At 41.0% G+C, this 15260-nt stretch overlaps 1 protein-coding gene and 2 non-coding genes across 3 annotated transcripts in view; all 3 read right to left on the bottom strand.

Annotated features, from left to right (window-relative positions):
* Positions 1 to 15260, bottom strand: part of LOC126161364 (dynein axonemal heavy chain 7) — a 1035864-nt gene that overhangs the window by 18799 nt on the left and 1001805 nt on the right. Inside the window, exons 61-62 of the mRNA XM_049917134.1 lie at positions 14262 to 14399; positions 12624 to 12635 (exon numbers count right to left, since the gene is read on the bottom strand). Of these exons, the coding sequence (XP_049773091.1) occupies positions 12624 to 12635; positions 14262 to 14399 (150 nt within the window). The remainder of the gene's footprint in view (positions 1 to 12623; positions 12636 to 14261; positions 14400 to 15260) is intronic.
* On the bottom strand, positions 467 to 541 carry Trnat-ugu (transfer RNA threonine (anticodon UGU)). The gene has a single exon. It is a non-coding gene; the product is annotated as a tRNA-Thr (tRNA).
* Positions 907 to 981, bottom strand: Trnat-ugu (transfer RNA threonine (anticodon UGU)). The gene has a single exon. It is a non-coding gene; the product is annotated as a tRNA-Thr (tRNA).

The following is a 15260-nucleotide window of genomic DNA, read 5'->3' as shown; positions in this document are numbered from 1 at the left end:
AACACCTCGTTTTTACAGGAACGTTTCAATGATTTCCACATCAGTTCTGTATTACTCGTCTCTTTTGTTTATTATCATAGATCCTTCAAGTACTGTGTCATCGTTTCAAGGAATGGAGGAACAACAGATCATCTGCAGCAGATGAAGTAGATCTCTACATTTTAATGCACCCAGGAGATGGTGATGACATCTTAAAGTGGTGGAGTAGACATGAAACAGATTTACCAGGTCTGGCTGCACTTGCAAGACGTATTTTATGTATCCCAGCAACAAGCGCACCTAGTGAAAGATGCTTTAGTAAAGCCGGCATGTTACTAACAAATCACTGCAGCCAATTAAATCCAGAACATCTTAGTGATTTACTGCTGATCGACAATAACTATAATTTTGTTGAAATGATAATTAAATGGACACCCTAGCTGCAAGCAACGTTGATATACTTCATTGGGGACATGTTGAAAATGTGTGCCCCGACCGGGACTCGAACCCGGGATCTCCTGCTTACATGGCAGATGCCCTATCCATCTGAGCCACCGCGGGCACAGAGGATAGTGCGTCTGCAGGGACTTATCCCTTGCACGCTCCCCGTGAGATCCACATTCCCAACATGTCCACAACACTACATTCGTAGTGCACCTAATAGATGTTTGCCCATCATACTCATTACTCGTGGCAGATTAATCTACCAAGTCCCGTACGAGTTCGGGCATAGCGTGTGCGTTCACACAAGAAGGTCAAAGGCCGGGAACCCATATTTTTAACTATATATGACGGTAGTATCTGTTCCCGAAAGGACAGTTACCGTCAATGACCATGCAGCTTTGCTAGAAATGAAATGATAATTAAATGGACACCCTAGCTGCAAGCAACGTTGATATACTTCATTGGGGACATGTTGAAAATGTGTGCCCCGACCGGGACTCGAACCCGGGATCTCCTGCTTACATGGCAGATGCCCTATCCATCTGAGCCACCGCGGGCACAGAGGATAGTGCGTCTGCAGGGACTTATCCCTTGCACGCTCCCCGTGAGATCCACATTCCCAACATGTCCACAACACTACATTCGTAGTGCGCCTAATAGATGTTTGCCCATCATACTCATTACTCGTGGCAGATTAATCTACCAAGTCCCGTACGAGTTTGGGCATAGCGTATGCATTCACACAAGAAGGTCAAAGGCCGGGAACCCATATTTTTAACTATATATGACGGTAGTATCTGTTCCCGAAAGAACAAATACCGTCAATGACCAATGTTATTTGTATGCTTTCTTTATGAGGATGGTTGTCTTCTAGATTACAGGGATAGCACTTATGTAATGTTTCCTATCCATATAAGGAAAAATATATCTTCTGTTTGGAAATGAGACTCATCTTCTATCCGCAATTGTATTGAAATATCATTTTACTTTCCAAGTGCTCTATGAATTTAGCTGCGTCACGTACCTGTTCTTGGAAACATTACTTTTGTATTGAAAGAGAGAGAGACAGAGATAAATACATTGTGTGTGTGTGTGTGTGTGTGTGTGTGTGTGTGTGTGTGTGTGTGTGTGTGTATGTGTGTGTGTGTGTGCGTGTGTGTGTAAGAACAGATACGGGGTGAGTATGTGACCGAGCCGAGTCGTGTGGGGCCGGACACAAGCGGCTCAGTCCCCCTATCAAGTAAATACAAGAATTAAGAAACTAAGTCCATCAAGTCCAGCAAAAACAATAACATGAGGAATGCAAGGTGAAAATGGCACAGCCTCCTCTACCAGGGGAGGAGTAAAAACATACATGATGTAGATATAACTTTTAAGCCAGGAGAATACATACATTTAAAGAAGAATTGTCCAATAGTTAATGGCAATACATGCAGACAGCATGATAAGAATATACACAAACATCAGATAAAGCAAACTATTTGCTTGATTATGATATGATGAACTTCAGATGAAGTCTGGGCAGAGAATTCCATATTTTTCCTTCATTCAAATGCCACAGTTCCTTGTAGATAGCATATCTCTTTCCTGTAGAGTTGACAGAGATGTTGCTGAGTGTAGTTGTATTCTGCCTATGTTGGAAGAGACAAGAAAGATGGAATATTTGGAGTTCCTTTTTCTGACCCTCTGTAACTACAGGAAGATATCTAAATAAATGAGAATAAAGCTAATTTTCTTCTATTTCAAAACTGCAAAAAACTTAAATGTGCCAGCTCAAAAATGTTAATAAAAATGTAGTTAGTTTCTAATACAAAACCTATGACTCTTGTATATAACCTTGTAATTCTATGTAATATTTTCTGTATATTATGAGAGGCAATTAGACAATAGTGATGCAAGACGTATCTGAACTGGGTGAAGTGCAAAAAGGGATAAGAGTGGTTTACTAGTATGAATACAGGGTATGCCTATGACAAGGATAAACAAAGTTAAACCTATAGTGGCGCAACAGCACAGGACATGGCTACAGAAGCGAAGTGATGAAAGAAATGGAGGTAACAGATTTACATTGTCCTCGATGGACATTTGTTGCGGTTTCAACTGTACAAAATGGCTTCTTCGGACTCTGCAGCAATGTAGGGTTCATCATTGTCTACAAACTAGTAGATGGGAACTTATATGGCTCTTTCATTGTGGGTCTGGCAGGAATGAGAGACATAGAAGGTCATGGTACTATGAGGACATACAGACTGGCCCTAACACTGTGCGTCAGTTACATGGTAACAATGAGGAATGGAGATTGAACTTAAACAATCAATATGCCCAGTGCAGACTGATCTAAGGAGGGCACAGAGAAGAGGAAAAAGAAAAACGTAAGTTAAATATTGTAAATAACATTATTGTATAAAAGAAAAGGTAAAATGAATATTAAATAACTTTTTTAAAAAAAATCTGACAAGTATGAGCACTAAACAAATAAAAATAAAAACTTGTTAAGTCTGACCATACAATAAAGGGTACTGACCCCCTTTCAGTCTAAGAACCTAACATAGAAATTGTAACGTAATATCTACTTTGAGCAGTGAATAAACAAACAATAAACAACCAAAAAAGTGCACAACTACTGTTTACTGTTGTCCAGTAAAGTCAATGTTATCTCGGAGCGGGACTGATGACCTCGCTGTTTAGCCCCATGACTCATCTCAATCAACCAATCAATCATTCCATATTATCTCAGTATTTCAATTTAATGTTCTTTTTCTAACAGTTTTCTTTTATTAATCACTTGTGTTGTTTCAGATGCTGCCATGGTGGGACTTTCATGGAGATGCTCCACCTTTTATGTGAAGAAGAAAAGTGTAAACTTGTCTCAAAAAGTATTCAATACAGTGTTTATTATGATTTTGCAGTAGGGTTTTATTTAGTAGGAGGAAAAACCTATGTCTAATAAGATTCCTACTATGGCATTTTATATCAAGTGGATGAAGCCTTATTAATGTGACATGATCAAGATCAGAAGATTCCATAGCTGTTACTATTAAGAAAAAATGAGGTACAGTGATAACTTCTGTGGATACTACTTCATAAAACATTAATAAGAATTAGTAATATTACAGGTAAATGTAACAATAGCAGGTGTTTGGTCTTCTTGAAAGACTTACTACTATTTATAAAAATTTGAAAAAATATATAACTAAATCACATCATCACCCCACTTCAGTACCTTCAGTTATCTTATGATTTATGTGTAATGAGAAAGTGTTATGTAAAATGATGTTATATTTTTAATTGTAATATTATTCACAATGTTCCTGTGTATATTGTCTATGTATTTCTGGAAGCTATGGCCCAATATAAAAAATTATATCTGTGCAAAAGTTTCACAAACAAAGAGAAGACAGCTGACAAGTATGCTGGCTCAAGACAAGACAATGTTGCATAAGACAGGAAGTTGTGAGTGTGTTGTAATTTTGAGAAAAGTCTGTTACTTTGTGAAAAGAAGAGTTATTTTAGTAGTGTAGAAATAATGAACAGTTTGCAGAATACTATTTACTCATGATCTACATTGAGCAGCCAAATAAGATTCATTTTCATGATATGAAAGGTGAGCTAGAGACTGAGGTCTTTGTTGTTTCATGTTACTGATGAGTGGAAATTTTATTGGACACATTCATACATAAATCTGTCATTTACTTCATACAAAACTGTATTTTGTAGTATAAGTGCCAAGCTTCCACCTAAATATGAGATTAAAGACTATAGTAAATTACTCAAATAAACAAAATTAAATGCCAGATCTTGCTGGGAAGGGTAACAGAAGATTTTCCTCAGTTGACAGCTACTCTGAGTTGAGACTACATACATAGTTGCGATTAACTTTCACTACATTCAAGGATTATGATTAATCTAACTCCAGACAGGATGCAGATTGTTGGATGCCATTATTACACACAATAACTGATACTTCATTATTAGGAGTGGTATGAACTTTTCTACATTAGTCTGCCAACATGCATCAGCAAACATATTCATTTCAGTTGTTCTCTTCATAACGATTTCAGAAAATGTTTTTGAGAAACTCTTCCACACGACTACCTTTGCATCTTATTGTTAACTGACAGCATTTAACACTACAGAAATAACTACAATACTTTGTGTATTTTAGCTGTTATGTGTTTTATTGTATCCTTTGTTATAAGTGTGTGTAGGTGTAGCTATGTACTGTGTGGGATCGTATCAGTAAGGTGTAAGGAGATGAGCTAACTGCCAGATCTCTGAATGAATAAATCTGCTCAGGCTGGGAGCTTTTTCATATTAAGTGGAATTTGACAGAAGGGACTTGGCATGTTGAGTTATATTTTGCCAACAAGGTGTTGTGGAGCCTACATTCTGTGCTGATCTAGTACACATTAGTAGAAGTATAGTTTTCAGAGAATCTAAGTTTATATCCAGTGTGGGAAGAATAGTAGCTATGTTCATACTTGGAAATTCAAGCCAAGAGAGGACTGTTTCATGCATACTGATTTGGCAGGACCATTTCTTGGAAGCTACTGGCTCATCCTCATCAAAATTTTCTCCTGATTTTCATTTGTGATACAAATGACATCGATATCTACCACAAAGGCTATTCAGGCTCAGTCAAAGATCTTCTCTATGGAAGAGTTGTTGAAATATATTGTCACTGACAATGACACCCATTTTCTTCTCAGTAATTTAAACTATTTCATCCTGAGACCCATGGACTCAACGAAAGATTTGTATGAATTTTTAAGTTGCACATGATGAAAGCTGGTTCAATAGTACAATAAAGGCAATAATTTATTGATCTTCCTATCTCTGTACAGAGCTGATTCACCCAGTGCATGTTCTCCAGTGAAGAGACTCAATGGGCGACGTCATCAAACATTAACGTCAAGTTTAAAGCCACTCATGCATCCACATGCTGAACTTCGAGAACGGTCAAAAAATTTTTAAAAACTGAATGATATGCTACTCATTATAGTGCACAAGTATGGGAAAACACAGGCATAGTCACAGAGAAGCTTGACAATTCTTTGTTTAAAATTAAATGTTCACATGAAATCACAATGAGCCATAAAAATCAAATCAGGCTGCACCACATTCATGTGCATACACGTTGAACTCCTAGGTTGTTTCCTTTTACAGAATCAGAAGCCAACCATCTGAGGGACCTTCCAGTGCAGCCAGCAGTCGTCCTCACTAAAGCCTCCAGCAATGGACCCCACTGCATCCAGCATGCAGTGAACCAATGGAAGTGGACATTGTGCCACTCACCTCAGACCAGCCCTATGGACATCAAAATTGTGAGTGCTTGGCTGGACACCCTGTAACCATGGTTTTGCACAGGTTTCCTACGACACCACGGATGAATATCAGTGGAAGCAACATACATGCACCCACCAAATATACATGCTGACAGGTTAGGAAATAGCATGCTAATGAATCCAGCCAGCTTCATCAACATCGCCATCAAGTGGCTTGTTATTATGTACCAAGCAAGAGGTACACAACAATTACCATGGCAGGCTGCCACCACACAGACACAACCACTTGCTGGCATCTTTCAGCTTCCTGCAGAAGCCTCCTGATGGCATGCACAAACATAGAGCTCCTCCTGCATCTGCACCACTTCCTCAAGCATGTCATGTGCATCTGCCAAAAGCGTGGACAGCTACTATAGGGAGCACTGTCAACCATGAGCTACATCCCATCTGCCTTGTACTGACAGACATGGAAATTGTTCCACCAACAGGTACCGAAAACCAGCAATTACACAATTCAGTTGAGTGGCTACAGTTAACTCAGACAGCACTGTGAAGACTACCTTCTGATTTAGTGGTTGCTATATACAGAGAACTTGGAGTATCAAGAGTGTCTGCACAATTACTGTCAGTTATTCACAGACTTCCAAGAGGCAGTGAAGTTATTGCAGATATCACTGTATTAGGTTTAGGGCATAAAGTGCCACACACCAAATTATACATAAGTTAAATAGCATTTTGAAACATGCTCATAATAAATGTTATTTCTTTTTGTGTCATCACCTCTTCATTAATGTGTCACCCTATCAAACAAATGTTTATTTTCAAGTGTGCAAATCACAATTAAGGAACCACAGCAGGGAAACAGTTTTTTGCTACAGTGGATGTTTGGGCTGAATTAATAGCAACATTCAGTTACTATGTTCACAACAATTATAAAAATGATTAATCATCTGTATCAAACCAAAACAAAAAAAGAAACGAAACAAGACATAGGAAGAGGCCAAGATTAGCAAAGAAGTTAGATAATAATGACCCCTACCACTGTATTTACTTAATGTGTTAACTGAGAAAGCTATTCAGATCATGGAAGAGAGCACAAAGGGAACAAAGTCCAATGTTGGAAGAGTACACTGAGTCAGATTTGCCAATAGTCCTATCAGACACCCTTAAACTATGGAAATGAAATGTGAACAAATGGAAAATAAAAGTAATGGTACTATAGAAAAATACGGGAGAAAAAAATAAAAACCAATACAAATATTGATGACATCACAGCTGATCAGGTAAGACAATTTTTTATCTCAGTAGTATAATTGCAGAGAACAACAGACGCTTAATAGACTTGAAGAGAAGGACTGCATTGCCAAAACAGGCATTTATGCCTGAGAAACATATTTTAAACAGCAAAAATATGAATATAGATGTCAGGAGATCCTTTGCAAAATCATTTGCATGCAGTACATTCCTCTATGGATGAGGAAGTTGGACTCTAGATGAAGTAATGCATGCACACGTGAAAGCCACGTGCATTAGCAGTGTGTTGCCATCCATGAGAGTGCACCACAAAAGAGCAATATCATGAACTTCCAATAGAGCCCACCAGGGGCAAGTGCCTATTTCAATTTGCCGTGCTACACTCGTGCTCAGTTATCATGTTAATGCTGCTTGCATAAATTTGCCTTATCTTATTGTGTCCAGTGTATGTTATAGTGCTTGGCATACATAGCAGAGTTCAATAAAGTGGTACTAACAGTCTTGGTTGTGCTGTGAATCCAAGTTACAACACAAGTGATGACAAGTATGTGATTGTCCTCCACACAGTTTTCAGTCTCTGGTTGGTCCTTCATTGCATCCACAATGTCTGACAGTGCTACTCATGAGTTTTTACACTGGCTGGTTGATCAGCATGGGGTTCTTACTGAGGAATTGCAGAATCTCAGTCAACAGCAGGCACCATTCGCCACAGTGCAACACAATCAAACTCCAAGTATTGCAAACACTAGCCTCTGTTTTGGCCAGTCTGGGTCCATCTCAATTTATGACACCTGCCGCATCACCCCAGGCACCTCATGTTTTTCCTGTCACTACACTGGTCATTTAGTCCCCAACATTTGCGGCTTACGACGAGTCTGTCAAATAATGGGAAGCATACGGAAAATGGTTGTGGCAGCATTTTCATGAATTTGGATTGAAGGATGTTACCTTATGCCCTGCTTTCTTTTTGTCTTGGTTATCACCTCACATGTATCAACTCCTTTGCCAACTGGTCACTCTGCAGGATCCATCTTCTCTTTCTTTTGATAACATGTGTGATTTTCTTTCAAAATACTACTTTAAACAGATGCACATCACTGCTCTCAAGATGAGTTCTATCAGTGTTGCAAGAAACTGGAATATTCCTATAAACTTGGCCAGCTGAGCTTCATGGTTTAAGCCATCATTGTCACTTTCTCACTGATGTACATATAGAGTCATATACCATACAAAGTTTTTCGTGATGGAATCATTCGGTTGGCTCTCTATCATGAGGTTCATGAGCAGGCCCTTCAGTGTGAAAACCCCTCCCTATCTGATGTTCTGACTATTGCACAATTTGGGCTTGGTTATTCAGATAGAATCATGGTGTGGGGTTACAGAAGTTCAACCCGCTTCCCTCCACCGTTTGTCAGATGGTTCACAGGAATACGATACGGTGGCAGTGGTCCCCATGTGAGCAAAACATCACGGCTGCCTGTCCAAACCACTGAGACAACCACAGCCACACAGGCAGCACAGCAAGCCTGGCAATGAAAAGCAATGCAAGTGCTTTGTGCTTCCCTCTTCTCTGCCATGTTTTGTCCGTCCTGACAGACCAGATTGTCCTAAGCAGTGGGCTGTTGGCTGCCAGTGCAACAGAATGGACCACATTGCTCCTTTTTGTAATGCAAAGTTCCAACAGCTTATTACAGACACTGACATGGATTTTGGTTGTGTATTGGCAATCTCCGTTGCACTCAATAAGCTTTTTATTGATGTCAAGGTTTATCAGTAGGCTTTGCACATGCAAGTTGACAGTGGTGCTGCCGTGTCATTACTCAGCTTGCAAACATACATGGACTTGGGTCCTCCCCCTTCAACGCCAGTGTCATGTACATTAGTCACCTATGATGAACAAAGCATTCTGATACTAGGTACTTTCTCAGCCCCAGTCACATATAAATCTGTGGTTTGTCCGTTGACTTTTCTGGTGTTGAACAATGCATGCACCAAAAATTTGTTTTGATTGGTCACCTTTAACCTTTTCGGGTTCACTATTTCCAATGAAGTTAATTTGTTTTGTTTTGACAACTTTAACCTTTTCAGGTTCACTATTTCCAATGAAGTTAATCTCATCTCTGATCAAGTGTTTTATTCACAACTGAACTACTTACACGTGAATTTTCCACCCTGTTTTCTGAGGGCTTGTGTTGTGCCAATAATTTCAAAGTCCAGATCACCATGAAACCATGAAAGTAGGTTCTTTTGTGAATTTGATGATATTTCTAACTTCATCAGGTGCTGTGTAAGTTTGAAGCTGATACAGCTTTCTGAATAACTCAGCGGCCACTGTTGCAGACTGATCATTTGGGAGCTCTACAGTTCAACAACAAGGTAAACTGCACTTAATTTTTGGATGCTTCTTTCACATTATTCTCATCTCTCACATCCCAAAGAAATGAATTATCCTTGACTATTCCCACTTTTTCTCCTCATTTTTCCAATATTGTAAAATTTATAAGCTCACATTTTGTGTAGTGATAAATATATGATTTCAATGATGTACTTTATTATCTCATAAGGCGCTTTAAGAAATGTACTTATAAGAAACAATATTATGAAAAGGATAGGTGCTACTCACCATATAGTGGAGATGCTGAGTCACAGATAGCACAACAAAATGAGTGTCACAAAATAACCTTTTGGCCATAAGACCTTTGTCAAAAATAGATCTCTCTCTCTCTCTCTCTCACACACACACACACACACACACACACACACACACACACACACAGAGAGAGAGAAAGGCAACTCACACACACATGACCACAGTCTCTGGCAGCTGAAACCAGACTATGTGCAGCAGCAGCAGTGCATGATGGGAGAGGCAACAGGGTGGGGTGAGGAGGAGGCTGGGGTGGGGAGGAGGAGGAATAGCAGGGTAGGGGTGGGGGATGGTGAAGTGCTGTTTGGGAATGTGCAGGGATGATGTGGAGAGAGGGTAGGGCAGCTAGGTGCAGATGGGAAGTTAGACAGAGGGCGGAGGAGAGGGGGAGGGGGTTAGTGGAAAAGGAGAGAAGTAAAAAGACTGGGTGCATGCGTGGCTGTGCATAGCTGGAATAGGAATAAGGAAGGCACTAGATGGATGAGGAGAATTGCTAACGAAGGTTGAAACCAGGAGGGTTACAGGAATGTAGGATACATTGCAGGGAGAGTTTCCTACCTGTACATTTCAGAAAAGCTGGTGTTTGGGGGATGGATCCATATGGCACAGGTTGTGAAGCAGTCATTAAGATAAAGAATGTCGTGTTGGGTGGTATGCTCAGCAGCAGGGTGGTCCAGTTGTTTCCTGGCTGCAGTTTGTTGGCTACAAGGCCACACTGATTGTTGGTGCAGCAGCTTAAGTCCCTCATTACTTCCGCAAATATCGTTAATCCTATACCTCCAAATTGACCAATCTCCCTGTGTCACTCTCCCATATTTTTGTGTGTTATTTCCCACACCTTTCCATTGCCACATGATCTTGTACCTCATCCTACCAACCCCTCTCCACCCTCTACTTCTTCTCTGTTTTATCCCAGTTTGAACCTGCTAATTTCACCTCATTCAGTCACATCTGCCATCCCCATTCTTGACACTTATCCACACTTAGACCTGCAACCTACAGTAAATTATTTTTTTATTTATATATTTTCTTTGATCTGATTGCGACTTCACGCCAATTCTAATAAGTTTTTGCCTTTCACTATCGTCACACTCCCTCGGATTTCTTCTTGTTTCTCCCTATTTCGTCCATTTCATTGTTTTTGCAATTTTTCCCATGTATTTGGGTGTATTTTTGCCATTTTTTTCGGACGTAATTCTATGTTATTTATGTATTTTTTGCGTTTTTCCCACTGCTATGGATCCTCGCTCCTTCCATCTGCGTCAATACAGAAAGATTTCCTTATCCCCAGGAAGAATCCAGTCTCACATACTGTTCCTTCCTTGTTGCTTGGTTCATTGAATGCCGCCCAAATGGCTTTACAATCAAATTACCCATCTCTGGCTGCCACCCTTCCCTCCACAATTACCTCCATCTGTTCAGATTCTGCCCACATAGTCCTGCAGAACCACATCAACCAAGTCCAAATACCTTCTATCGATCTTTACAATTCTCCTGCTATGCAATCTCAAATTCCTGGAAACCACAACACACATTGAAACTCTTGCCCTCCAGGAACTAGAGCAACACGCACAACGCCACATTAAGAAACTCTCCACCCTGCTCACTTCCTACTCCCGCCTTGGAGTACCACTGTTCATCACCTTTACAACCTCCAAACCTCCACAATGTCCTCTCATAGCTGACAAGCCCTGTCTCACAGACCTATTACATTTACCCTGCTCTCCAAAACTCCCTCCCACCACCACACAGAATCCAGAACCTAAACAGACCCAAAATACAGTCATGAATCTTTCCTCCAGAAGCCTTAGCCCCGCAGAAATATCAGTCCTTTTCAAATGCCTCACTCCCAGATTCAATCACACAGGACCTTCTTTCCTTCTCCTGGTCTCTACAGTGGAAACACAGACCAATGTTGAACCCTGCCTGACTCAGTTCACTCCTCCATCCAACCATGCTCCATCTTCATACCCCCTATCACCCCCTGTTAACTTTCCAGAATTTCTTAACCTCGAACCCTGCCTCACAATGATTCTCCAAATTCGTCAACATGCAAAATAAACCCTCTATCTGCAAAAGAACTGCAATCCACTATCTAAAATCTGATCCTACCAATGGACAAAGGCTCCACCACTGTTGTTTTTAACCACATGGATTACATGGCACAAGGACTCCTCTACCTGTCAGATACATCAACCTACAAACCTTTCCACAACAACCCCAATCCGGAAATCCAGCAGGATCTCCAATCTCCTCACAAATCCTTAGGCCCATCCCACAACCTCTCCCTGGGGTCCATCTCTCCCCTCTCCCCTACTACTCTCCACACTCCTACCTTCTACATGCTTCCTAAAGACCTTAAGCCCAACCACCCAGGATGCCCCACTGTGGCTGGTTACTGTGTCCCCACAGAGAGAATCTCTGCTCTTGTAGATCAACATCTCCAGCCTATTATCCGGAACCTACCCTCCTATACAGAAGATACCATCCATATCCTCCACGGACTCTCCTGAGTTCCTGTTCCTCTACCATACAGTGCCCTACTCGTCAATATTATTACCACCACTCTAACATCCCTAATGTCCATTGTCCTACCACCTTTCCCAATGCCCGACAGATTCCAAACCAATAACCTCCTTCCTAGTCGCCATGACCAACTATATCCTCACCCACAATTACTTCTCTTTTGAAGGCATCACCTACAAACAAATGCAGGGTATGGTTATGGGCACCCGCATGGCACAATCCTATGCCAACCTATTCATGGGCTATCTATAGGAATCCTTCCTAAACAACCTGTATCCTCAAACCCTCACCTGGTTCAGATTACTTGATGACATCTTTGTGACCTGGATCAAGGGCGAGGACACCCTGTGCACATTCCTCCAGAACCTCAACAGCTTCTTCCCCATTCACTTTACCTGGTCCCACTGAATCCAACAACATTCCTAGATGTTGACCTCCACCTCAAAGATGCGGTCATCAGTACCTCTGTCCACATCAAACCTACTAACCACCAGCAATATCTCCATTTCAACAATTGCCACTCATTCCATACCAAGAAGTCCCTTCCATACAGCCTAGCCCCCATGGCCATCGCATCTACAGTGACAAGCATTCCTCTCAAAATATACTGAGGGTCACTGTGACCTTCACAAAGACTGTAGTTACCCTCTCAACCTTGTACAAAGACTAATCTCCCATGCCTTCTCTTTCCAGTCATGCACCACTTCCCAAAATTTCACCGTGTGGTCACAGAGGAGCATTCCTCCCATAACTCAGTACTACACAGGACTGGAGTGACTGAATTACATTCTTTGCCAGGGTTTCGTCTACCTCTCATCAATACCCTGAAATGAGAAATGTCCCGCCCACAATCCGTCCCACCCTTCCCAGAGAGGTATTCCACCGTACACCGAACCTACACAAAACACTTGTCTATCCCTCCACAACCCCTGGCCCAACACCTTACCTCATGGCTCATAGCCCTGTAAAAGACCCAGATGCAAGACCTGTCCCATACATCCTCCCACCACCACCCACTCCAGTCAGGTCACAGACATCACCTATCCCATCAAAGGCAGGGATACCTGTGAAACCAGTCATGTGATCCACAAGCTAAGCTGCAACCACTGTGCTGCATTCTATGTGGGCATGACAATCAACAAGCTGTCCGTCCACATGAATGGGCACCGACAAACTGTGTCCAAAAAACAACTGGACCATCCGGTTGCTGAGCCCACCACTCAACAAGATATTCCTCATTTCAATGACTGCTTCACAGCCTGTGCCACAAGAATCCTTCCCACCAACACCAGCTTTTCTGAATTTTGCACATGGAAAATTCTCCCTTCAATATATCCTACATTCCCGTAACCCTCCTGGCCTCAATCTTTGTTAGTCATTCTCCTCACCCATTAGGCTCTTCGCTGTTCCCATTCCAGCACTACACAGCCCTCCATTTGACCAATGCACCCAGTCTTTTTTCTATTCCTTTTCCACTAACCCCCTCCCCCCCCCCCCCCCCTCGCCCAATGTGTAACCTCCTGACTCCACCTAGCTGCCCCTCTCTCCACCTCATACCTGCATGGTCCCAGCAGCATTTTACCGTTCCTCACCCCTACCCTGCTAACCTTCCCCCTCCCTACTCCAGCCTCCTTCTTACCCCCACCCATTTGCCTCTCCCATTAGCACTGCTGCTGCTGCTGCTTGTAGTCTGGCTTGAGCTGCCAGAGACTGTGATCGTATGTGTGAGTTACGTTTGTTTGAGTGGGTGAGAGTCTGTCATCTATTTTTGACAAGTACTTTGTTGGCTGAAGGGTTATTTTGTGACGATCTTTTTGTTGTGCCTACCTGTGACTCAGTATCTCTGCTATATGGTGAGTAGTAACTATCCTTGTCACAGTATTTATAAGAAAACTATACCTAAACACTATGGCATTACAGCAATAACATACATAAGAAAGCATAATTATTCTGCATTATTCAATGAATACCAGAAGAAAGAGATTTGAGAAGCAGAAAACTAATAGCCTTAATTTCATTTTACTTTAGATCAATTATCAAGACAAGATAAACCAAAAATAAAATACTATTGTACACGCAGAAAGTATACTTCATAATTTGAAAATTAAGAAATTTTAAATCCTTACCTCAAAATCAAATATTAGCAGATCAATGGGAATGGAATATTTTCGAGCATAATTTTGTTGCGCACCAGTCAAGAATGCCTGTGTAAAGAAAAATCCAGAAACCCAGAAGACAGGTGGTGGCCCTTCATCGAACCATTTCTACAAATAAAAAATCAGTGGTTACCATTATATTAAGCTTAGAATGACATGAATTTTACAATGTTTACTTATGAAAAAAGTCTTATATATGTAGTTTAAGTTTACAATATTATCTGCCCTAAGACCATGTATTATGTAGATGTCTCATGAGCCTTGATGACTCAGCTTATTAAAAATCTGAATTATAGCTCTCACTGGACTCAAAGTTTATTCCTAGCATTTATCATTACTGTCACTTCCTGCCAACTTTTATATATAGAACTCAAAAAATTGTTTACTGTTCTGTCATACAAGTTCAAACTATTCATGGATGGGTGATGGAAGGTATTCACAGGTAGGAGCAAGGCAATGGTGCATCATATTTATCAGACCCATATTTAGAAAAATGTTATGATGGTCAACACAACTTTTATATTGTTATGCACTGCTTTGAGTTCAAAGAAAGATCTGTTAACCTATCTTAATGCAGAGAATATCAAACAATGGAAAGCCCAGGTTAAAATATACTGTACAGATGATACTTTGAGTTGCAGACAGGCACCAAGAAAAGATCCACTCATGCATGACCACTATCTCTGGCCAGATTGGCTGGAGATAGTGGTCATGTGTGTGTCTGAGGTGTGCTTGCTTGTGTGGATGTGTGTGTGTTTTATCTTCTGAAGAAATCTTTGGCTGAAAGATCACTGTGTAATAGTCTTTCTGTTGTGCCTGTCTGAAAGTCAATGCATCATCTATACAGTGAGTAGCAATCTATGTTTTACATAATACTGTTAATATAGGATCAATATAATGGAAAGGATAGTTGCTACTCAACACATAGCGGAGATGCTGAGTTGCAGAAAGGCACAACAAAAAGAATTC

The sequence above is a fragment of the Schistocerca cancellata genome, chromosome 2, assembly GCF_023864275.1.
Source record: "Schistocerca cancellata isolate TAMUIC-IGC-003103 chromosome 2, iqSchCanc2.1, whole genome shotgun sequence".
Classification (NCBI taxonomy): Eukaryota; Metazoa; Arthropoda; class Insecta; order Orthoptera; family Acrididae; genus Schistocerca; species Schistocerca cancellata.
The sequence above is the reverse complement of the archived record's forward strand: the minus strand, read 5'-3'. Positions and strand labels throughout refer to the sequence as shown.